Source organism: Scardinius erythrophthalmus, assembly GCF_964197995.2.
Source record: "Scardinius erythrophthalmus genome assembly, chromosome: 14".
Lineage (NCBI taxonomy): Eukaryota > Metazoa > Chordata > Actinopteri > Cypriniformes > Leuciscidae > Scardinius > Scardinius erythrophthalmus.
In genome coordinates this window covers 29,841,817-29,867,777 of record NC_138234.1, presented here as the reverse complement: position 1 = coordinate 29,867,777, position 25,961 = coordinate 29,841,817, and the positions used below count along the sequence as shown (strand labels likewise).

The following is a 25,961-nucleotide window of genomic DNA, read 5'->3' as shown; positions in this document are numbered from 1 at the left end:
TTTCCTTCTCTCTGGGCCTCGAGTTTTTTCACGTAGTAAAACAGCGCAGCGCTCATGCATGTACGTCACACGCATCACACACATGACCAGCGTCGGCCAATAGTGAGCCTACGTGGTGACGTGCAACACAGACGCGCTGCACTACGTGAAAAAACTCGAGGCCCAGAGAGAAGGAAATGAATAGTGGAATAAAGCCGTTATTTTTGTGTTTTTTTGCGCACAAAAAGTATTCTCGTCGCTTGATAAACTTAAGATTGAGCCACTGTATTCACTTGGACTATATTAACAATGTCTTTACTAACTTTTCTGGGCCAGCAAGTTTCATTCTCTTAGAAGCCTATGGAGGAGTGAGACAGCACTCAGATTTAATCAAAAATATTTTCATTTGTGTTCTGAAGATGAACAAAGGTAATTACTGACAGAATTTTCATTTTTGGGTGAACTAACCCTTTAAATCAAAAACAACTGCTCATACTGTATGTGTGTAGAATCTTTGTTTGGATCATGATTAAAATGCAGTTGTTGCCTCTAATTTCAAATGGCTATGGATATTTTTAGTTTAAGGCCAGTTTGGCCTGTTATTGAGCAAATAAACAACTAATAAATTTGCTTGAACAAAGAAAAAAATCAGCAACCAGTATTGGAATCTGCCAATTTTTCTAGTAAACATAACTGGCCATAAAAAAATCATGATCGCTAGAAGATAAACTGTTTTTATATTGAGATTACTCATTCCATGTTTAGACTTCTCTTCCAATCTTGTTAAACTGCTATAGCACAGCTAGTGATTACAAAATATATATAAAAAATGCCACTTCATGACAAAATGCTTACAGGGCTTTTCTGCAGTTCCTCACAGCTGGTATCAGTCTTCTTTTGCCTTCTTCTGATGTGTTTAATTTCTTGGAGTCCAGTTCATCCAGCGGCTCATCTGACATTTGAATGATGTAGGCTATTACTGAGCAGCGAGCAGGAAAGAGTTGCTCTGAGTCCATGCCTGATTTCACAAACTCCTGAATCTCTCTGTGGAAATTCTTATCATTCACTTCCAGCAGACAGAGGAACAGATTGATGGATTTATCAGCTGGGAGTTGTTCATCACCATTAATTTTATCTTTAATATACATTGCGACACTCTTGATGGTATCTGAGGTATCCTCTGTGTGTGTCAGTAGATCCTGTAAGAGTCTCTGATTGGACTCCAGTGAGATGCCCAGCAAGAATCGCAGGAAAAGATCCAAGCGCCCATTCTGCAATGATTCATCAATTACTTCTTTGAGCCGCATGTCCAAAGACTTTTGCTGGGAGTGAAACTCATAGAAAGCTGCCAGAAACTCCTGAAAGCTCAGATGTATGAAGCAGAAGACTTTCTTCTGATGAATCACAGATTCCTCCTTAAAGATCTCAGTGCAAATCCCAGAATACACTGAGGCATCAGTGACATCTATGCCGCTCTCAATCAGGTCCTCCTCATAGAACATCACATTGCCCTTCATCAGCTGTTTGTGAGCCAGTTCAGCAAGTTTCACAATCATGTCTCTGTTGGACTGCAAGGGTTTCTCTGGATCTCTCTCTTCATACTTCTGATTCCTCATGTTGATCTGAATCAGCAGGAAGTGGATGTACATTTCAGTCAGAGTTTGAGGGATTTCTGCACTGGTATCTTGTTTCAGGATGTTTTGAAGCACAGTGGATGTGATCCAGCAGAAGACGGGTATGTGACACATGATGTGGAGGCTTCTTGATCTTTTAATGTGAGAGATGATAATGCTGGCTTGATTCTCGTCAGTGATTCTCTTCCTGAAATATTCCTCCTTCTGAGGGTCATTGAATCCCTGAATTTCTGTCACACGGCTGATGTAGTTTGAGGGGATCTGATTGGCTGCTGCTGGTCTGGAGGTGATCCAGATGTGAGCAGAGGGAAGCAGATCTCCTTTCATGAGGGTTGAAATCAACACACCCACTGATGAAGTCTCATCGACATCAGAAACTTTCTCATCATCAGAAAACAGTGTAATTCTGCATTCATCCAGACCATCAAAGAGGAACACAACTTTACAATCGTCATAAATCTTTGAGTCCAGTTCTTTAAGTTCAGGATGAAAGTCCAGCAGAAGACTGTGAAGACTGCACTGATGATCTTTAATCAAGTTCAGCTCTCGAAATGGAAGCACAAACATGAAATCTACATCCTGATTGGCTTTTCCCTCGGCCCAGTCTAGAATTAACTTCTGCACTGAGACAGTTTTTCCAATTCCCGCATTGCCTTTAGTAAGAACAGTCTTGATGTGGTCTTTCTCCTCACATCCTGGTATAGGTAAGGGTTTAAAGATGTCATTGCAGTATATTGGAGTACCTTGTGAAAGTTGTGTTCTGGGTGTTTTCTCCATCTTTAAAATCTCATGTTCTTCATTCACCCCTTTAGCATCTCCCTCTATAATGTAGAGCTCTGTGTAGATCCTGTCCAGGAGGGTTTGATTCTCTTGTAGATTGATTCCCTCAAATAAGTGCTCATACTTGTTCTTCATTCTGGTTTTGTGAGTGGTTTTGACTGTCTTCATGGCATCACTCACTGCTTCGTAAGAATCCTGCAGGTCTGCAGTAACATCCTTTTCCTCACTGCAAAAACATCAAAAAGGAAAGAAATTACAGCATTTAATCTACACTTCTCTGCACAAGTGTTACATAAGTAGCTCTTTCAGGTATATGCCATGCTGACATGCCACACGAAAATATATTGTAAATGTATCTACATCTATGCATGTATCCTTTGTAGAGGCAAAAATCTCACTTGGCTCCAGGGGTCACTGCTCTATGAATATAACAAGAACTCATACAGGGGCATTTCACATCTTTTTTATTATACACATGGCATTTTTATTCATTTTGTTGGAATTTCCGACATTGCATGATGCCATTTTACACATCAGACTAGTTTACTTGTTAAGCTTAATGGAGATATTTATCCTAAACTAGGTTGGCTCTATTGAGATGTTTTAATAGTGATATAATTTCACAGCAGTGGCAAACAGTGTTGAAACTTAGGGCAAACATGATTGTCACCTGGCTGTCACTAATGAAGGCAGGTCAAGAACACACGGATGCTGCTCGACTTGTGTGTGTTAACTGTGTTGGCTGCGCCCTCAGGAGGACACATTTGCTAAAAGGCCTAAAGAGCAGAAGCTTGAGCACCAATGGAGGTCTATCTGAGCATGTGCCTGGCATTAGCCAAAGCAGTGATTTAACAATTTTATCCAAAATCTTATATTATATAAAAATGTATACCTAATATTGGATGTTTATAATAGACAACACATCCACCCAATTGAATGTATAATACCCAAATTGTCATTAAAGTAATATTATGAGTTCAGCTCAATCAGTTAAGAGGTTATCAGTTGTGGCGTAATGTTGATAACCTCAAAAATAAATTTCAATTGGTCCCTCATTTTCTTTACAAAAGCCATAAAAAAAAAAGTTGCTTTCTAAACTTTTCTCTGTAATGTTATATACTGTAAACTTTTACAACTTCGTTGCCAACACAATACAACGCCTAAAAACCAAATGTAAAATGATGATTTAGACAGCTAAGGTGTAACAGAAGAATTAATGTGTGTGTGTGTGTGTGTGTGTGTGTGTGTGTGTGTGTGTGTGTGTGTGTGTGTGTGTGTGTGTGTGTGTGTGTGTGTGTGTGTGTGTGTGTGTGTGTGTGTGTGTGTGTGTGTGTGTGTGTGTGTATGTGTGTGTGTGTGTGTGTTTGTGTGTGTGTGTGTGTGTGTGTGTGTTTGTGTGTGTGTGTGTGTGTGTGTGTGTGTGTGTGTGTGTGTGTGTGTGTGTGTGTGTGTGTTTAAATAAGCTTCCAGGAGTAACATTTGTAATAAAAACACAAACTTGGGCCTCCTCTCTTTCTCCTAGAGATACAGAGGGAAGACAAAGCAATCGTTTTGTTTCTTAGCACTATCTGATGTTTCAGGTTTGTGTATCAAATACTGGAAAGAGAATCTCACATGTGTTCAGAGGTCTCAGCTCCACTTCTGAAACGTATGGGTTGATTCATTGAATGTGTAGACTTCATAGACACGCTGCTGGGACATGGTGCATCATCCTCTCTTCTCTTCTTTTTAGCAGGAGAGTTCTCCTCTTTATCCATTATTACAGAGGCTTTCCTGAAAACATTAAACACAGTACAAGGAAAATTATCTTTTATGAGATTATGCATAAACACTGTGCAAATAAAGTCACCTTTACTGAGGCAGATGCAAAAGCATAGGTTTTAATGACACTGGGCCTAATTTATGAAACGAACGTAGGACAGAAAACTGGACGTAAGGCCGTTTCTACACAAAACTTGCCATTTATCAACATGGACGTGAGCGATCCCCCACCTTGTTACATTTCTGGTGTTCCTGGTTAAAAATGACCAAATCTCTCATAACTCTATATTATCACCAAATATTGGATTCAATCTTGTTTTCTTTCAGTTAGCACAGGTTTTGGTTTTCTTTTTGGATCTGATTGATCATCGGCCTTCTTTATCTGATCTTATGCTCCTCAATTTCTGACAAAAAAAACATTGTTTGTGGGTAAGTTTGCCAATATTGAATAAAATAAAATATTCTGTACAATTTATCACACTAGTCTAGCAATTTAGCTCAAAAGGGCACTATGAATAATTAATCATAACTTGTTATAATTAATTATAAATATTTGGATCAGTTAAACGATTCACTCACTACAGAATTAAAATGTCCTGGGCTGGGTTTCCCGAAACCTTCTTAACGCTACGTCGTTCTTAAGTTACACCTTAAGCTGTACCTTATCGTTAATACGTGTTTCCCGAAACGTTCGTTCGCTAAGTATATCTTCTGTGAGTCATTCGGAAGGTTGGTCTGGACCTCTCTTAGCTTTACCTTATCACTGTTGCAGGTCTATACGAATATAACTCTGAAGTTTTAATACTCCCAGACTGTGTTCATTTAGGCTAATTCAAGTGTTTTCATGCAAAGAATAAAATTGTCATTACACTGATTGTTAATAGAATTTTAATTATATTATTATATATAATACAATTTTATACATTTATTTTAATTAAAGAGCGCTTTCAAATGTCAGTGAAAGCATAGGCTACTGTCAGTTAAGTCCTATTCGGACGCTAATATTGTTTCTCATGGGCTTGTATGGTATTTTAAACATTTACAGGGGTAAGTCGGTGATTTTAGTGCCGTCCGTATCCATAATATCAGTGTTTTTCTCACCCAACCCGCGTAAAAATCCCTGTCCAAATTAGTACCTTCTGTTTTTTGACAAACAGGTCGTACGTTAATTTAATTGTCTTCTGAATCCACATCTCTGAGTTTCCAAGAAGAGATTCAAAATCCACTGTTTAAATCCTTTTTGATCACTGCCGAGCACCGTACATGACGTACATTTTTATTACTGAAATGCTGGAAAGTATTTACAAGAACAGTATTTCATCGCAGCTCCACCTCAGCGAACAAAAATGGGAAAGAGAAGAAGGCACATAAATAATTGAAATGGTTATTATGGCAGCAATATATGAAACAATTTTAAAATATGTAGGCTAGGCTATTATAGACTATTATAGTTTGGGTTATTTTTTATAATATCCCATGAGTCCTAATAAATGCAATTTCAACTATTTCTGAAGTGCTTCATTTATAAAGAGCACCGCTTTTTCACATAAACAGCCCCTGGACAAGAGAATAATTGATTCTCGAGTCATCGATATCAACCAATTCAGCAGCATCGCCACGGACAGCACCGGCTCACGTCGCACGTAAGAAGGTATATCTTAAGCAGCTTCCTAAGGTATAGTTCGGGGTACATGCCTAGAAATGGTATACCATCAGTTAAGTTATACCTTAAGAGTCTTCGTAGCATGCTAAGAGACAACGTTATCGGGAAACTCAGCCCTGATCATTTACTCACCCTCACGTCATCGTTGACCGATTGTTACGCTAGATAAGACGCTTATTCTGTGTAATAGTTTTACACAGAAGTAGCTTTTTCAGGTATATGCCATGCTGACATGCCACACAAAAATATATTGTAAATTGATCTATATCTATGCATGCATTCTTTGTCCAATACAGCAAAAATCTCACTTGGCTCCAGGGGTCACTGCTCCATTATGAATATAACAAGAACTCATACAGGGACATTTCACATCTTCATTTTTGGGGGCATTTTTATTAATTTTGTTGGAATTTCCGACCTTGCATGATGTCATTTTACACCAAGGCATGATGCTGTCTTACACATCAGACTAGTTTACTTGTTAAGCTTAATGGAGGTATTTATCCCAAACTAGGTTTGCTCTATTGAGATGTTTTAATAGTGATATAATTTCACAGCAGTGGCAAACAGTGTTGAAACTTAGGGCAAACATGATTGTCACCTGGCTGTCACTAATGAAGGCAGGTCAAGAACACACGGATGCTGCTCGACTTGTGTGTGTTAACTGTGTTGGCTGCGCCCTCAGGAGGACACATTTGCTAAAAGCCCAAGAGGGCAGAAGCTTGAGCACCAATGGAGGTCTATCTGTGCATGTGCCTGGCATTAGCCAAAGCAGTGATTTAATGATTTTATCCAAAATCTTATATTATATAAAAATGTATACCTAATATTGCATGTTTTTAATAGACAACACATCCACCCAATTGAATGTATAATACCCAAATTGTCATTAAAGTAATATTATGAGTTCAGCTCAATCAGTTAAGAGGTAATCAGTTGTGGCATAATGTTGATAACCTCAAAAATACATTTCAACTGGTCCCTCCTTTTCTTTACAAAAGCCATAAAAAAAAGTTGCTTTCTAAACTTTTCTCTGTAATGTTATATACTGTAAACTTTTACAACTTCGTTGCCAACACAATACAACGCCTAAAAACCAAATGTAAAATGATGATTTAGACAGCTAAGGTGTAACAGAAGAATTAATGTGTGTGTGTGTGTGTGTGTGTGTGTGTGTGTGTGTGTGTGTGTGTGTGTGTGTGTGTGTGTGTGTGTGTGTGTGTGTGTGTGTGTGTGTGTGTGTGTGTTTAAATAAGCTTCCAGGAGTAACATTTGTAATAAAAACACAAACTTGGGCCTCCTCTCTTTCTCCTAGAGATACAGAGAGAAGACAAAGCAATCGTTTTGTTTCTTAGCACTATCTGATGTTTCAGGTTTGTGTATCAAATACTGGAAAGAGAATCTCACATGTGTTCAGAGGTCTCAGCTCCACTTCTGAAACGTATGGGTTGATTCATTGAATGTGTAGACTTCATAGACACGCTGCTGGGACATGGTGCATCATCCTCTCTTCTCTTCTTTTTAGCAGGAGAGTTCTCCTCTTTATCCATTATTACAGAGGCTTTCCTGAAAACATTAAACACAGTACAAGGAAAATTATTTTTTTATGAGATTATGCATAAACACTGTGCAAATAAAGTCACCTTTACTGAGGCAGATGCAAAAGCATAGGTTTTAATGACACTGGGCCTAATTTATGAAACGAACGTAGGACAGAAAACTGGAGGTAAGGCCGTTTCTACACAAAACTTGGCATTTATCAACATGGACGTGAGCGATCCCCCAACTTGTTACATTTCTGGTGTTCCTGGTTAAAAATGACCAAATCTCTCATAACTCTATATTATCACCAAATATTGGATTCAATCTTGTTTTCTTTCAGTTAGCACAGGTTTTGGTTTTCTTTTTGGATCTGATTGATCATCGGCCTTCTTTATCTGATCTTATGCTCCTCAATTTCTGACAAAAAAAACATTGTTTGTGGGTAAGTTTGCCAATATTGAATAAAATAAAATATTCTGTACAATTTATCACACTAGTCTAGCAAATTAGCTCAAAAGGGCACTATGAATAATTAATCATAACTTGTTATAATTAATTATAAATATTTGGATCAGTTAAACGATTCATTCACTCCAGAATTAAAATTTCCTGATAATTTACTCACCCTCACGTCATCGTTGACTGATTGTTACGCTAGATAAGACGCTTATTCCTCGGCTGGGATCGTATAGAGCCTTTGAAGCTGCACTGAAACTGCAATTTTAACCTTCAACCCGTTGGTTCCCGTTGAAGTCCACTATCTCGAGAAAAATCCTGGAAGATTTCCCTCAAAAACCTTAATTTATTTTCGACTGAAGAAAGAAAGACATGAACATCTTCGATGACGTGGGGGTGAGTAAATTATCAAGGAAATTTTAATTCTGGAGTGAACGAATCCTTTAATAGAATTAACTTGATATAGCTGAATTAATATTACAATCAATTAATCTGTTTGTGCAGCGAACACTTAGTATTGATCATCTATCAGCTTTTTATGGCCAAAAAAAAAACAAAAAAACTCTTTCTTAGCATGTAGCTGTGATCACATTGTTAATGGGACGTTGATTTACAAGCAGGGACCAGAATCAGAATCACAAGAATGTGCACCAAAGTTTTCATAACTAATCTAAACAAACAGATACACACAATCATACATGGGTAAAATGGAAAGTGAAGGGGAATGAACACATAGTTTGTTGGGAGAGAGGGTTTGCTGGATTATTCATTACATTTAATTAATAGTCTAGACGCTACACTAGTGTGCTTTAATGTTTAACCTGCAAGTTTGTTTTGAACTGCTTTCATCCAGATGGTGCTGCACATTGGTGGTGATTGAGGAGATTCCCCCCTTTTATGTAAAGCTCTTTGACCCAGAAAAGCACTATATAAATGTAACAAATTATTTATCTTTTTCAAAATGCCACAAAGTCTCACTTGTAATGTGTTTCTGGTCAAAAATGACCATCCTACAAAAACAAAAACAAAAAGCTTATCTCTGTTATGCTATAATCAGCAAATATTGGATTCAATATTTTTGTCAGCATGTTTTCTTTCAGTTAGGACAGGTTTTATATTTATTTTTTGAAACGGATTGATTGTAGGCCTCATTGATCTGGGCCCGGTTTCCCAAAACGTTCTTATCGCAAAGTAGTTCTTAACCTATTCCTTAACCTCTCTCTTAACCTTATGGCACGTTTCCCGAAACGTTCGTTCGCTAAGTATATCTTCTGTGAGTCATTCGGAAGGTTGGTCTGGACCTCTCTTAGCTTTACCTTATCACTGTTGCAGGTCTATACGAATATAACTCTGAAGTTTTAATACTCCCAGACAGTGTTCATTTAGGCTAATTCAAGTGTTTTCTTGCAAAGAATAAAATTGTCAATCACACTGATTGTTGTTAGATTTTTAATTATATTATTATACAATATTATTAATTTAATTAAAACGCACTTTTAAAGGCCAGTGAAAGCATAGGCTACTGTCAGTTAAGTCCTATTCGGACGCTAATATTGTTTCTCATGGGCTCGTCCGGTATTTTACACATTTACAGGGGTAAGTCGGTGATTTTAGTGCCGTCCGTATCCATAATATCAGTGTTTTTCTCACCCAACCCGCGTAAAAATCCCTGTCCTTCTGTTTTTTGACAAACAGGTCGTACGTTAATTTAATTGCCGTCTGAATCCACATCTCTAAGTTTACAAGAAGAGATTCAAAATCCACTGTTTAAATCCTTTTTGATCACTGCCGAGCACCGTACATGACGTACACTTTTATTACTGAAATGCTGGAAAGTATTTACAAGAACAGTATTTCATCGCAGCTCCACCTCAGCGAACAAAAATGGGAAAGAGAAGAAGGCACGTACATTTTTGAAAAGGTTATTGTGGCAGCAATATATGAAACAATTTTAAAACATGTAGGCTAGGCTATTATAGGCTATTATAGTTTGGATTATTTTTTATAATATCCAATAATCATAATAAATTGCAATTTCAAATATTTCTGAAGTGCTTCATTTATAAAGATGACCGCTTTCTCACATAAACAGCCCCTGCAAGAGTCTGAGAGAATAATTGATTCTCGAGTCATCGATATCAACCAATTCAGCAGCATCGCCACGCACAGCACCCGGTAACGTCGCACGTAAGAAGGTATATCTTAAGCAGCTTCCTAAGGTATGGTTCGGGGAACACACTTAGGAACATAAACAACTTTGGTAAGATATATCTTTCGAGCTTTCTTAGTGCACTAAGAGTGAGCGTTATCGGGAAACCGGGCCCTGAGCTTTTATTGGTCAAAAATGACTGTCCATTGAAAATGAATGGGGTAGATTGAAAATAAGAGGAACATTTAGTGTTCAGGAGCATGTTCTTCATGTTCATGTTCACATTATGTGTTTGCAAAGATAAAGGCCTCAAACCTTTGCATGAGTAGATACACGCACACTCGTGCTACTGCACACAGACACCACCAGGGCCAGAGTAGGACCCATTTCCAGCCCGGGAGTCCAATGCCCAAGGCCATCCCAATGCCGGGGTTAAACCTGGATTCATTAAGTCACAAATCTGTTATTACTAACCTGCAATATTTATTTTTAACATGTTTTAAAAAGAAATATGAATAATATAATATAGCCAAATAACAAATCACAAACTGAGTTTTCTACAAAGAGTCCAATTGTTACTTTATAAAAAAAAGGTCTGCATTCAAAACAAAAATGACGTATTGCAGTATAATCTACTTTTTCGACTTTAGTTATATATATATATATCACACACACACATATTCATTATATAAATAAAATATAGAAATACATTATATGAAACTTTTCTGCTACTAAACATACAACTGTAGCATTATGAAAAAATATATATTTGCATTTAAAATTAAAAACTACAAAGCAGTCATCTTTAACTAAATGGACAATCAATATGCATCTAAATATGCAAATATGCATCTCAGTATGCAAACGTTGGTCAAATAATAACGCTAAAAAGGCTTCTTAACATACTATTACACTCGGCTGGAGAGTCAAGAAGAATGTGTTAATTTACTGTAGATTGCAATCTGTCCTAGTTGGTGACCCAGTGTAATTATAATACAGCATGAAATACAAACACATAAACAACACACGTGATATGTATGCCTATAGCCAAAACACGACACGAGTTTGTTTAAACCAGAGGTAGAACTGGAGAACAGGACCTGTTCCTGCTGCAAACATCCTCTCACAGTACAACGTGATTCTAACTAACACTTTTTAGTTAACTTACTTAATGTCTTAACTTAATTGTAAAAATCTAGTAATCTGCACTATTCACATACAATGCTTTGTTTACTAAGAAAACCCAAGTTAAGATGAATTGATTGGTTTGAGTGTGGTTTTTGAGGCGGGGAAAATCTTAATGGACTTTTCACTCATTTCCTCCACTTCTGCAGTTATTTTTCTGTGTTTGCATTCACTCATTTCCTCCACTTCTGCAGTTATTTTTCTGTGTTTGGATTCACTCATTTCCCAAAGTCATCTTGAATGTTGAAATTTTAATACAACTGAAAAATTTGAGAGAACATCGCACAAGCTTAAATTGATGTTGATTTTCCTAAAATGTTTTTAGTCACCATTATGGAGATGATTTGGTTGGGCACTTGGAACTTAATTTATACTACTGTAATTCTCTTCCCATTGATGCAGCGATTGCAACAAGAAATCAGTTATTCGGTTTCAGAGAAAGAGAAGTGTGTGTATATATATATATATATATATATACACACATATATATGAATGAATGATGTATAACATAACTATATTTTGTCAATTAATGATCTTTTATAATTTTGTTGCTAACACTTATGTCCTAAACACCTTGTGAAACTTTTAACTGTGTTGAAATAATCCCTCTATATTTGTGACAATCTTGCAGTTGATCAAACTTGAGTCACACAGACTTCAACATTCCTGCAAAACACAACAATGGTAACAATTATATTTTATTTAAAGTCAATTATCAAGTACTCTCTACAGTTCTTTTTTAGTTACTAGAACTCTTGTGTAAGTGAACTATACTAACTAAGCATTTGTCAGTAGTACCACATACTATTCCTATTTCACTTGTTTTTTTTTTAAGGCAATCAGTTTGCATGCTTTTTTTGAGTAAGTCCAACTAATTAGATTTTACAGTGTACCATGTCATTGGTTTAGCATATACGTTTCTGTTGACAATCTCAATCACTCAGATCGCCTGTGAGAGAAGCTTCTCAACACTGACATTTGTTAAGAACAGGCTAAGAAGTTCAGTGTCTCAGGAGCATTTAAAGGCATTCATGCTAATGGACACAGAAAAGGAAATACTCATGTCTATAGACAATGAGACAGTTATTAACAAAGTTGCAGAAACCAGTGCACTGCTTAGGTGTTGATGCTGTAAGGCTTTGCCATTTCCGTTCTGAGTGTAAACCAAAACTTGTAAAGAAGGCCTATTTCCTGCTTTCTTTCTTTCACGCTTTTTCCTCCGCTAACATCCTGTCAATCATCTCGCTGTCTCACTCTCGCGGCTATGATTACAGTTACAGTAAAGTTTTAATTTACCAATTATCATCATCGGTACCCACCACCATCAGCAGTTTTGCATTACAGTATTTGCAATGACCACACCTTGTCCAGCCAACTGCAGCAGCCTATCGAGCGAGGCCTGGCGTGACGCCAGACCCAATGAGGGTGCTTTGCGCCCGCTGCGTCACATCCCGCCGAAACGGGTGTGGTCTAGGCCTATAAATACAGCTCGCAGGCAGCTAATATCTGATTTTTCATCATCGAAGCAACCAGAGTGTGTGCATGCACGGCAAGATACGCAGTACTCGTTCCCTCTTCTAGAGAGAACCGAGGTTACGTTAGTAACCGAGTACGTTCTCTTACGAGAGGTCTCTCGTACTGCGTAAGATATCTTACGCTAGGGGACCCAATGCAAGACGCCGTGCGTGCAAGGATCTGACACCATAGACCCAAGGGCGAAAGCCCGGGGTTCATATAGTGCACAATCACCCAGGGAACTCACAGGGAGTCCGGGAAGAGGGAGGGGCGAAACCGCACTCTTCCACACATAGCAGCATCGCATAGACGCTTGTTACATCATACAGACAGGGCGGGGTATGGCCTGAACTGATGGGGAAATGTGGGTCTTACACAATTTGCCCAAACACATCTTGTGCTATTATTTCACACTGTCGATCATTGAGCTGCGCTCAGCAGACACAGCATTCTGAGCTGATAGCATCAGGACAGACAATACTGGTTAACTAGACCGACAGCAGCCTGGCCTGCAGGGCGGGAACCTCTAGGTTGTAAAACCTTATAAATGTAGACGGGGAGGCCCAGCCCGCCGCCGTACAAATATCTTGCAAGGCAATCCCACTCGACCAGGCCCACGAAGAGGCCATGCCTCTTGTGGAGAGCGCTCTGACACCCAACGGGCACTGCATGCCCTTAGAAGCCTATGCTAGCGTAATAGCATCAACTATCCATCTGGATAGGCTCTGTTTCGACACGGCTAGTCCTTTAGAGCGCCCACTGAACGAAACAAAGAGCTGCTCTGTCTGCCTGAAAGCAGACGATCGAGACACATAAGCTCGCAACGCCCTGACTGGGCAAAGGAGGCTCGCGTCTCTTTCCTCATCAGGGACCGGTAGGGCTGACAGGGAAATGACCTGCGCCCTAAACGGTGTGTTGAGGGATTTTGGAACATAACCGTGCTTAGGTTTGAGTATAACCCTAGAGTCATTCGGCCCAAATTCCATGCACGTCGCGCTTACTGAGAGCGCGTGTAAGTCCCCTATGCGCTTCACTGAAGCGAGAGCCAGCAGAAACACGGTCTTGAAAGACAGATGTTTCAGATCAATCGTCTGCAAAGGCTCGAATGGGCCACCTTTCATGGCTTCCAGTACTGTAGAAAGGTCCCATACAGGGACTGAGGGAGGTCTGGGAGGATTCAGTCTCTTAGCCCCTCTAAGGAAGCGGATGACTAAATCGTTCCTTCCTATCGACTGACCAAGCGTTGTTCTTGAGAACGCTGCTATAGCCGCCACATAAACTTTGAGCGTGGAAGGGGTTCTACCCGTATCCAACTGCTCTTGTAGGAAGGAAAGCACCTCCGTCACTCCACAGTCTGTGGGTGACACGCCACGGGCTGTGCACCAGCCCGAAAACACTGACCATTTCGAGGAGTAGAGACATCTCGTAGACGGAGCTCTAGCCTGCGTGATCGTGTTTATCACTCCCTTAGGGAGCTCAGCATGTACCCCTTGATGGCCCAGACATGAAGGGACTACAATTCCGGGTGAGGATGCCAGATCGAGCCGTAAGCCTGAGAGAGGAGGTCTCTCCTCACTGGCACTGGCCACAGGGCAGTGCTCGCTAGCTGCATCACAGCTGGGAACCAGGGCTGGTTCTTCCAGAGCGGCGCTACGAGCAGCACTGAGCATCCTTCTTCCCTGATCCGCTCTATCACCTGAGGCAGGAGAGAGACGGGGGGAAAAGCATAGAGCGGGCAGCGGGGCCATACATGAGCCAGCGCGTCCCTGCTCTTGGAGAAAAACTCCGGGTAGTGAGCGTTTTCTTGAGACGCGAACAAGTCTACTTCCGCTCTGCCAAATTTCCTCCACAGCAGTTGGACTGTCTGTGGGTGTAGACACCATTCGCCTGCCGGAACATTGTTCCTGGACAGTCTGTCTGGTCCTATGTTTAGGAGTCCTGGCACGTGCGCTGCTCTCAGCGAGCGCAGGTTGCACTGAGCCCACACCAGGAGGCGTTCTGCTAGCCTGTGCAGGTTCTTGGACCTGAGGCCGCCCTGGCGATTTATGTAGGACACCACAGACATGTTGTCCGAGCGGACCAGGATGTGGCGTCCTTTTATTTGGGGACAAAAACGCGTCAGCGCGTTGTCTACTGCCAGCATTTCGAGGCAGTTCATGTGCAGGAGCTTCTCCCGTTCTGACCACTGGCCGAAGAACGGTCTGCCCTCGAGCAGCGCTCCCCATCCCGAGGTGGATGCACTGGACCAGTCGCATTTGCTGGAACTGGACGAGCGAATAGCTTTGGTGGAAGTCCGGCCGCAGCGGGACTCGAACACCGTCGTTTTCCTAGGCGTGCTAGGACGACTTCGGGGCCTCTGGCTTTACCACAATCCTGGGCCGCGGGCCGCGCATGGTGGGGCGGCGGCCGGATGAGCGGGAGCGCAGTCTCGCGCTTCGGGCCTGCCGGCGCTGCGAAGTGGCGGCAGTGGGCGGTGGCTGGGGCTGTGAGCTCTGTGCAGACGGTTTCGCACGGCCTGCTGCAGAGCTGGAGCGCTTCGGGAGGAAGTGCTTCATAGCCTGTGACGCTTTCTGTACCTCGGCGAATCTCTCCGCAAAGTCCTTCACGGATGATCCGAAGAGGCCGGCGGGAGAAAGCGGGGCGTCGAGGAACGCGGTGCGCTCGGACTCGGCCATCTCCGAGAGCGTCAGCCAAAGGTACCTCTCAGTCACGGTGAGAGAGGCCATAGTTCACCCAATGACCTGTGCCGCGGACTTAGTGGCACGGAGAGCGAGGTCCGTGGCGCTCCTCAAGTCCGGCACGCAGATCGCTTCAGGTCCCTTCTCATCCAGCTTTCGGAGGAGATCGGCCTGGAAGATCTGAAGTGTGGCCATGGTTTGCAGCGCTGACACAGCTTGCCCGGCGGCGGAGAAAGTGCGGAGGAGCAGGCTTGACGTCGTGCGGCAAGCTTTGGAGGGTAGGGCCAGCTTAGCGCGCCGCCCTGCGGAGGGCGGGCATAAGTGGGCCGCTATCGCCTCTTTGACCGGCGGCAGCGAATGGTATCCCCTGTTTTTGGCATCGTCGACTGCAGAGAATGCCAGAGAAACAGATGGACGCATTCTAGCTGAATAGGTGGCATTCCAGGATTTAGCGACTTCTTCGGGTAACTCAGGAAGAAAGGGCGCTGGTTTGGACGCAGGCGAAGCGGGCTGCTCGGGCGAAGACCACTCGAGGTCGAGGCTCACCGCGGCCTGTGCGAGCACTGGCATGAGCTCCGTCTCGATGGACGCTCTCTTGCCTGACGAAGTGCGGCCAGGGGGCGCGAGATCCTCAGAGCTCGCCCAATCCTCACTGCCTGATGCCAGGATAGAGCAGGAATCCTTTTCTCCCAGCAGGGCTTCCTCGTCAGCGATGTCGAAGGAAGCGGCGGTAGACAGCGGCCGCTGCCCGTCAGGAAGAGAGGCTGATGAAGCCGGTGAAGCAGGCGGGCGAACCGGCGAGCTTTGGCGGCTGAGGGAAGGTTCCGGGACCCGCTGGGCACGGTGCTTTTTACGGCGCGACACCGCGGCACGCGGGGGAGCAGTCTCGGCGAAGAAGGCCAGGTGAGTCCTCAGAGTCGCCATGGGCAGTAGCTCACAGTGAGGGCAGCCGCCGTCAGCGAGCGCGAGAGCTGCATGTTCCTCACCCAGGCAGGAAACGCAGATCACATGGCGGTCCCCGTCGCTGAGTGTGGCTCTGCACAAGCCGCAGGAAGGCATCTTTAAAAAGACGCTGCTCACGGTAGCAACACACACACACACAATACAGAGAATGAGAAGGATATAGGCGCCGGAAAGCGCAGCAGGAAGGCAAGGAAGGCGGCGCGGCCAGCGACTTCAGTGACTCGTCCCGCTGAAGGTGCTCTCTCTCAACGGCGCGGCTTCTCTCCAGCTCCAGCGATGCATGTGCTTCCCTTGAAGGATGAAAAATCAGATATTAGCTGCCTGCGAGCTGTATTTATAGGCCTAGACCACGCCCGTTTCGGCGGGATGTGATGCAGCGGGCGCGAAGCACCCTCATTGAGTCTGGCGTCACGCCAGGCCTCGCTCGATAGGCTGCTGCAGTTGCCGCAGAACAGCCAATAGGCGCGCGAGCTGCCTCGCCTATGTCTGTATGCTGCCGCAACGCGTTTTGCATTATTGAAAAATTAAGGATAATTTTTGGCTTCAATATCTCGCGGAAAAAGGATTTTCCCCTAGCGTAAGATATCTTACGCAGTAAGAGAGACCTCTCGTAAGAGAACCAGGATTAGTGTGCAAAAGGGCATGGTCATTTTATATTTATGTTGTTATTGTAGTTGTTCAATGTTCTATTCAAGTGTATTCAAGTGTTCACGTTTGCCGAGTGGGCGGAGTTTGGATCTGAAGTCTCGCGAGTTCTGTGAAGATGAGGCAAGATCGCATATTCGCGGCAAAAAAAGAGTTCTGAAGTAATGTGGCGCGAGATCAGATGATCGCGGCAATCGAGGAAAGAGAGTAGAAAGGTGGTGCGCGACCAGTTGCAAGTAAACGAGACAAGTTGAGGTGCATCAGAAGGCCATAAAGTCTTAGAATTATAAATAGCTGGTGAGCAGTTTGATATTTCAAAGTGATGGGCGGCTGATGTTGTGTGATCGCTCCTGAGGTGGCTAGAATTCTGTGGTGAATACCAGTGCGTGCGTCATTGCAGATTGTAAGTGCTTATCTTACATTTATTTTATCTTATAATCATTGTTTTATATTCTGTTTAATGTATTAATAAGATATTTCTTCAGTTATAAATGAACAGCTGCTATATTATGCGTGTATCACACGTTTGTGATGTATCTCACGTTCAATCATGTAATGTAATAATGCAGCATTTTGTGTAAGAGTTTAACAGAAACTAATTTAGCTTGTTTGTTTATTTATAGAACCACACACACATGCATACGTTCATCTACATTTTGTCCAGCTGACCTAGTCACACAAACCCATCACACATACTGAAGAACATCGCAGCATTTAACCCTTTCGTCTGAAGATCTACTCAACCAACCCTTTCGTCTACTTCTGATGACATCTGCCTCTTCTTCAATTAAGTGGACTTCTCTTGGAATATTTGGGACTTCCTAGGACTGAGTACACTCATTACCACCACTTATTACCACGCCCTCTCTTAATATAATTGTATGTTTTGAAGATATACGCATTTTTTTTATTGTTTATTTATTTTGCATATAGTGCAGCAGATTAGTAAAAAAATCGTTCACTTTGGTATAGAAGCATGAAATTTGGCACAGATACTCTCTAAGGGCCACTATTTTGGAAAAAGGCGTTGGCCACTCAAAAATTCAATATGGCGGCCATTTTTCAAAATGGCCGCCATTGCTATTCAATGCTTATTATATCAATTATTCAAACAGTGATCCAAGCATAAAATTTGATACAAATATACTCTCTAAAGGACATGTTAATAGAAAAAGATGCTTGTCCCTCAAAAATTTAAGATGGCCGCCATTTTTAAAGATGGCCACTGTTCCTGTCGAATATTAAGGTGAGACATGGCAGGCAAAAACATTGTTTTATTTTTTACTGGTCAATTTTGAGATTTTTGGATATTTGTCTTCAATAACATGTCTTCTTTCAGACTGTGGTGAAAAAAAGTCCAAAAAACACATTTAGATCTTTATTTTACTACACTTTGTCTGTTTGCGTCTGTAGATTTCGCGTAAATTCAACAAAAGTTGTCGTTGTAAATCCTCCCGCCGATCCGCGATCTCTGTCTGCTCTCTGTCTTCACAGGCACCGCTGGAAAGCTCTCTCTTCACTGTACAATGCTGTCGGATCCAAATATGGTCATTTCTTTTTTATCAGCAACCAATCGCGAAAGTAAAAGGGCTGAATGCGCAATCTCATTGGCTGATGATAAATCTTTAAAGCCCGTTTTCTCAAAATGACCTTTCTCTCATACTCCAAGTCTGAAATCTCCACTTCAGTAGCACCTATATACACCAATCTTTCCAGTCTTGTACCTAGTTATATTATGAAGACATTTACAGAGGGATCTGTAAATATATTTTTCCTAGCCTGATTTATATAACATTTTATTCCAAAAAACATGGCGAAAATTATTTTTTAAGGCTATTGACAGTATATTATGATTTACAGGATAACAAAAGTAGATATCCATAAATGCCTCTGTATTTTTTCCCCATCTAATATGTGAACACAATGAAAAAATATTATCCAATACTCAGATTTCGTTTTTTAAAATATATACAAATTAGCGCATATTTAATTAGATATTGCCTAATTTGCTAATTTAAACATTAAATTACAGAAAACTTTTAATACATTTTTTCTCATCTTAATGTAGGTAATCAACTGGGAAAGTTTCATGGTGATATCTGCTAGTTTTTTTATTTTTACCCTATTCACCCGTAGTGTCTCACCTTAATTATTTAAATTTTTAAAATGGTGATGCAAGCATACAATTAGGCAGAAATACTCTTCAAGGAACACTCTTTTGGAAAAAGGTATGTGCCACTCAAAAATTCAGGATGGCCACCATTTTCAAGATGGCCACCATTTCTGTCAAATAGTTATAATGTCTGCTTTGTCTGCCTCCTCTTCTTTGACCTGTCCAGCTTAGTTAAACTTGCCAGGGATATAAAATCCCCGCCGGCATAGCTCTCAGGTTCAATGGAGTTCATACACAAGCCTCTCCACCACGGCAAGGTGTAGTCCACAGAGAGGAAGGGCCACTGTTAGAAAAAAGGATACGCTACTGGTACAGGTTGCACATACAGTGGGGAGAACAAGTATTGGATACACTGCTGATTTTGAATGTTTTCCTACTTACAAAGCATGTAGAGGTCTGTAATTTTTATCATAGGTACACTTCAACTGTGAGAGACGGAAATCCAGAAAATCACATTGTATGATTTTTAAATAATTAATTTGCATTTTATTGCATGACATTTAAGTATTTGATCACCTACCAACCAGTAAGAATTCCGACTCTCTCAGACCTGTTAGTTTTTCTTTAAGAAGCCCTCCGGTTCTCTACTCATTACCTGTATTAACGGCACCTGTTCTCAATCAAACAGACTCTAACCTCTCCACAATGGCCAAGACCAGAGAGCTTTGTAAGGACATCAGGGATAAAATTGTAGACCTGCTCAAGGCTGGGATGGGCTACAGGACAATAGGCAAGCAGCTTGGTGAGAAGGCAACAACTGTTGGCGCAATTATTAGAAAATGGAAGAAGTTCAAGATGACGGTCAATCTCCCTCCATCTGGGGCACCATGCAAAATCTCACCTCGTGGGGCATCATTGATTATGAGGAAGGTGAGGGATCAGCCCAGAACTACACGGCAGAACCTGGTCAATGACCTGAAGAGAGCAGGGAAGACAGTCTCAAAGAAAACCATTAGTAGTAACACACTATGCCGTCATGGATTAAAATCCTGCAGTGCACGCAAGGTCCCCCTGCTCAAGCCGAAGCATGTCCAGGCCCGTCTGAAGTTTGCCAATGACCATCTGGATGATCCAGAGGAGGAATGGGAGAAGGTCATGTGGTCTGATGAGACAAAAATAGAGCTTTTTGGTCTAAACTCCACTCGTCGTGTTTGGAGGAAGAAGAAGGATGAGTACAACCCCAAGAACACCATCCCAACCGTGAAGCATGGAGGTGGAAACATCATTCTTTGGGGATGCTTTTCTGCAAAGGGGACAGGCCGACTGCACCGTATTGAGGGGAGGATGGATGGGGCCATGTATTGCGAGATCTTGGCCAACAACCTCCTTCCCTTAGTAAGAGCATTGAAGATGGGTCGTGGCTGGGTCTTCCAGCAGGACAACGACCCGAAACACACAGCCAGGGCAACTAAGGAGTGGCTCCGTAAGAAGCATCTCAAGGTCCTGGAGTGGCCTAGCCAGTCTCCAGACTTGAACCCAATAGAAGATCTTTGGAGGAGCTGAAAGTTCGTATTGCCCAGTGACAGCCCCGACACCTGCAGGATCTGGAGAAGGTCTGTATGGAGGAGTGGGCCAGAACCCCTGCTGCAGTGTGTGCAAACCTGGTCAAGAACTACAGGAAACGTATGATCTCTGTAATTGCAAACAAAGGTTTCTGTACCAAATATTAAGTTCTGCTTTTCTGATGTATCAAATACTTATGTCTTGCAATAAAATGCAAATTAATTACTTAAAAATCATACAATGTGATTTTCTGGATTTTTGTTTTAGATTCCGTCACTCACAGTTGAAGAGTACCTATGATAAAAATTACAGTCTTCTACATGCTTTGTAAGTAGGAAAACCTGCAAAATCAGCAGTGTATCAAATACTTGTTCTCCCCACTGTATCTGCGAGAGGGAAGGCAGAAGGACCATCAGAATTAAGACTGGTTTCAACAATATAGGTGACCAGTTCAGAAAGAGCCATAAGAAAGATGGCTGGTTGAATCGTTTCACTCTGTGACTCTTTCTCAAGCCTTCTGAGGTGGAGTTTCTCTCTGTTGTAAAGATGAATGAGACACAAATGATGGTATTTCAGCTCCTGTGCAATGGCATCAGCACCACTTAGTTGAGACAATAATTTAGCATCATTCAGTGTTTGTGCACATTCATGTATGTCATTCAGTTGCAGTGTCATTACCTGACGTAGGTCAGATTCAGGAGATATGTTATCACAAAAAAAGCAAACCTGATCATCTAGACTTTTCTGCATCATGGTTCTGCGATGCTTTGTTTGGCCTTCATCTGTCTCACTACATTGAGCATCGGATTGTTGCTTCTGGGCACGAAGTAACTTTGTGTTGTTGAACCGAAGTCGACAATTGTAGTGATACTTTGCTTGGTTCCTTCTCAAAGTAGCTTCTATACCACCACCAGTCTTTCCAGGTCCAGGGTCATTGGCATTTTGTTCATCTTGTGAAAGAGTGGAATGTTGGTGGCAATCATTTTATAGCCATCATGTTGAGAAACATGATGGGTAGGTGGTGATTGGAGGGGTTCCTTTGTGTCTGTCTGACAAAGACAACATTTCATCCAATCAGTTGGCCTCTTGGCTGACATGGGATTTCCATTTGCCATTTTGGAGGTTTGTTGTCTGATTAAGGCCGAGGGGTTATCCTTTTACCACCTCAATCATAGACATAGTACACATTCAGGTATGGGATACAACTAGGTACGGGTCACCTACACCTAGCCCGATCATTCATCCAGTGCCATTTAAGTCCCGTGTGATCTGTACACCTTCCAGGTAAGCATACATGAACAAGTCATGTATTGCCCCGCTTACCCTTGGCTCGGCTCTCCCACGCTGGCACAACCTGTCAATTCGGGTGTGGTTTAGGGACACTAAACTTAGCTATACTATTACTACTAGTCAAGAACTACAGTGAAAGTAAAACTAGATCAGCTGACACTGAATCCCATGCTGAGTTCCACAGCAGTGAAGTCACCAGTGTGCCCTGGTTGTGTAATGACGTTCACTCTATTAAACAAAACCTTCCTTAACATTAAATTGAGCTCTGACAGAAATGGTGGCCATCTTGAAAATGGTCGCCATCTTGAATTTTTGAGTGGCACACATCTTTTTCCATGATAATGTTCCTTTAAGAATATTTGTACCAAATTTCATGATAGCATCACCATTTGAAAAAAAAAAAATTAAGGATTCAAGAAAAATGGCGGCCATCTTGAAAAATGGCGGCCATCTTGAAAAATGGTAGCCATCTTGAATTTTTGAGGGACAAGCACCGTTTTCCAAAAAAAACATTCTGAGGAGAGTATTTTCACAAAATGTTATGCCTACATCATTGTTTGAACGATTGACATAATGAGCATTTGACAGAAATAGCGGCCATCTTGAAAAAATGGCCGCCATGTTGAATTTTTGGATGTCCAGCGCCTTTTTCCCAAAGAGTGACCCTTAGAGAGTATCTGTGCCAAATTTCATGCTTCTATACCAATTTGAACGATTCTCTTGAAATATGCCATTAATCTGCTGCACTAATAGGCCTACGCTGTTTTATTGTGAGATTTGCATTTTGCTGACATTGTGAGGAAATTATTCATTATTTTATTTGATCAATCAATACATTGAGTTAATTTTATCTTTGTCTCTGGCTTCTTTACTCTTCTCCTAGTTACTGGACATTAATTGGGTAAATAATCATCTAAGGTGATTTAGAACCGTAATAGCAATCAGTGCATTCTACAGCCTCCAATACAATTATAGGCTATAATGTTGAGTAGATTTCCACATGAAGTTCAAACTGCATTAGGCTACTTACTAGATGATATTCACTCTTGATATTCACCGTGCCTCTGTGTCATTCTCTCTTTAATGAAAGCTTGTTTCCGCCACAGAATCATGGGCGTCAGTTTGGTTTGAAATGGGGACAGAGACACACTCGGAAGTGCATTTTCAGAAGTGCTGGGTACAATGACGCATTCGCTTTTTTCTCTCTCTCGCGCAGGTCATGTTTTGAAAGATGATGTCCTGTAGCTTACTAATGTTGTAAATAAATAAAAATGTATACAAAAATGTGATGATGTCCGACTCATTTTATGAAGAAGAAAGCCATAAGTTTTAAAAAAGCATTAGACATATGACCCACTATTCTGCTTCATAGCCTAGCCTACTATGTTGACAATATGACATGTGGTTTAGGTTATTTATTGTGACCTCTCAGTTCTGACATTTTTTCCCCCCTTAGAATTGTGAGCAAGATATAACGTGTAATTGCAGGTTGTAATGTCCAAATTATAGTTAGGCCTATAAAAAATGAGAGAAATGCAATTTTTGTACTTATTCGTTTTTATTTCTAAAAAATGTATCTTGTTGCTTTTGCTGAAATTTTACATACACAAATGTAAATTCCCTGGTTATTGGTTTTTAAAGAGGAATTTCTAATATTTTTGGAGACATTTAGAGGGATGAAAAGTCCCAAAGTAAAGTAGGCCTATTTGTATTCTTTATTTGAGGATTATGGTTTATATATATAAAAAAAACGTAAACTCCTCTACTTCTCCTTTTATTCCTTTAGGCTACTTATTTATTTTTTCTTTCCTTTCTTTAACTTAGGCTACTTGTAGGCTATGTTGTGTAGAATTTGATGTGAAAATTGAATGTAATCTCAGTCTTTGTAAATATATATTTTTCGGATATGACTGCCTTTCTATTAATGTTCAACAAATACATGAATAAAATAGTTTATATATAATTTATCATTTATCCATTATCCGTCTTTGACCCGTGAACCAAAAAAAAAAATAATAATAATAATTTTTACGAATAAAGGCGCGTTTTCTCGTTTTTACTTAGGCTATTTCATTTCAAATTGAAAAACAAACTATTAAAAAGTACACGGTACACGGACTACGTAACGTAGGTTGCGTACTTTTTACTGTGTGTGCGTGTGTGCGTGTGTGCGTGTGTGTGTGTGTGTGTGTGTGTGTGTGTGTGTGTGTGTGTGTGTGTGTGTGTGTTTGTGGATGAAAACCCCTGAAATGGCCTCTTCATTCTAATGAACCAAAATAAATCAACAGATCACCTGAACGCCTGTTTTTCAGGCGGATGAACTCCGCGGCTTCTGTTACAGGGTATCCTTATTCACCAGCGTACTTATTCACCAACATGCAACAGTTTCCCCCCTAGAAGCGGCTGATAGTCCTGTAGTCTCCCCGGCCCCGTTAGTCTGCAGAGGGGCGGCGCGCTTCTCTCCTCGGTTCCCGCGGGGATATTGAGTGCTGCCTGGTCCAGAGTTTCTCGGTTCTCAGAAATCAGTCTCATCCACGAATAACTAAAAAATTAATGTTTGCAGTCAATAGCCGTCTGGTTTCTCGCTTTCAGTCACAAACAATAACGAAAGAAGCTTTATGCTGCATGCGCTTAGAAGCAGGAAATGAAGGAGATAGGGTAGACTGAGTACAGTTGAGACACTTTTTGCATTTTGATTTTTCACACAAAAATAGATACTGAAAAGAAGTGAATTTCCAGATCACATGCCACATGACATTTCATTAGCTTGTAGACTAAGACATTATCCATCAATAATACCCACAAGTAGTTTATATTTTCCACAATTAGCTCATAAAAATAAGGTGCTTTTTGTCTCAACCTTGTCTCAACTGTACCCATATGTGGTGTATAACGTTTGTGGTGATACGTTAACAGTCATATAGGGATAATAAGCTATTCATTGTGGAGAGTGCATGGTGAAGTGAACGTCCTTTAGAAAAAAAACTTTTCCCTATATCTTCGGATCGAAGATGCGTCCATTGTTCAAATTTCCCACGATCAAAGAGGACACTAATATGCATGTGCACAGCAAAAATCACAACTTGTGCTTGCTGCGAACGCAAGTTATTTAAGGTGTCTCAACTAGCTACCTATGTCTCAACTGTACACAGTCTACCCTATATCTTGAATTTAACTCTTAAAAAGCGAATGAACATATAGCCTACTCAAACAAAATTAACCAGTCTTCACAACACTTATTACACCTAACATGTGTATACCACACTTATTTAGCCGTTATCGGATCTCTCGTACGATCACCCATCGTCTCTTCCGTGTATTGTGTCTTCCACCCTTTTTTTTCTTCTTTTTTTTTTGGGGGGGGGGGGGGCGGTTCGCAGTTTATTTAATACTTTGTGCTCGCAGATCATTGAAGCATAGTCTTTGATTTAATATGGTCACTGAAGCAAAGTTTTTATTACTTAATGCTCACTGCTTAGTAAACGCGGTTTTTTTTTTTTTTTTTTTTTTTTTTTTTTACAAGAACAATGCAAATACCTTATACAGTAGGCTATATTGTGTAAGGTCCCGAGGCAGGTGCATTTAACAGTGACGGGTCGAGTGGCAGCTGCCCCTAGCGGTGTCGAGTTGAGTGATAGGTCGAGTGGCAGCTCCCCCCGCCACGCAGAGATTTTACCCCCTCTCAAAAAAGCTGTGCATACCAGCCTCCTACAGTTCTTCAGCAGGCTCAAGACGCAGTAGTCCAGCGCGGCGCTACACATTTCCATGTTGTAAAATGTAAATAAGACAGCATCTCTACTGCAAATGCAAACCCTTCCATCAACGCAACGTCATTGACATAGAAACCAATGCAGATATTCCGGAAAACGAAAGAGCTGCATGGACACACAAATCGTATCTGAACAGTTGCGACACACAGTGTGGACATCATTTTAGATCAGATTCCTATCGGATACAAAAATAATCGGATTGTGACTGGAAGTGTGAATGTAGCCATACACTGTAAATGCAAACATGGTATTTAATTAAAAATAGTAAATTGACC

General features: G+C 41.4%; 1 protein-coding gene across 2 annotated transcripts in view; it reads right to left on the bottom strand.

The window, feature by feature from the left end:
* The window catches only part of LOC308702370 (protein NLRC3-like), a 45,808-nt gene extending 21,463 nt beyond the window's left edge, over positions 1–24,345 (bottom strand). For both annotated transcript variants that reach the window (XM_081385175.1, XM_081385176.1), the window contains exons 1-5: positions 24,210–24,345; positions 10,280–10,402; positions 7,225–7,383; positions 4,008–4,166; positions 835–2,619 (exon numbers count right to left, since the gene is read on the bottom strand). In XM_081385175.1, the coding sequence (XP_081241301.1) occupies positions 835–2,619; positions 4,008–4,166; positions 7,225–7,383; positions 10,280–10,383 (2,207 nt within the window). In that variant the 5' untranslated portion in view covers positions 10,384–10,402; positions 24,210–24,345. The remainder of the gene's footprint in view (positions 1–834; positions 2,620–4,007; positions 4,167–7,224; positions 7,384–10,279; positions 10,403–24,209) is intronic.
* Between the last annotated feature and the right edge of the window lie 1,616 nt (positions 24,346–25,961).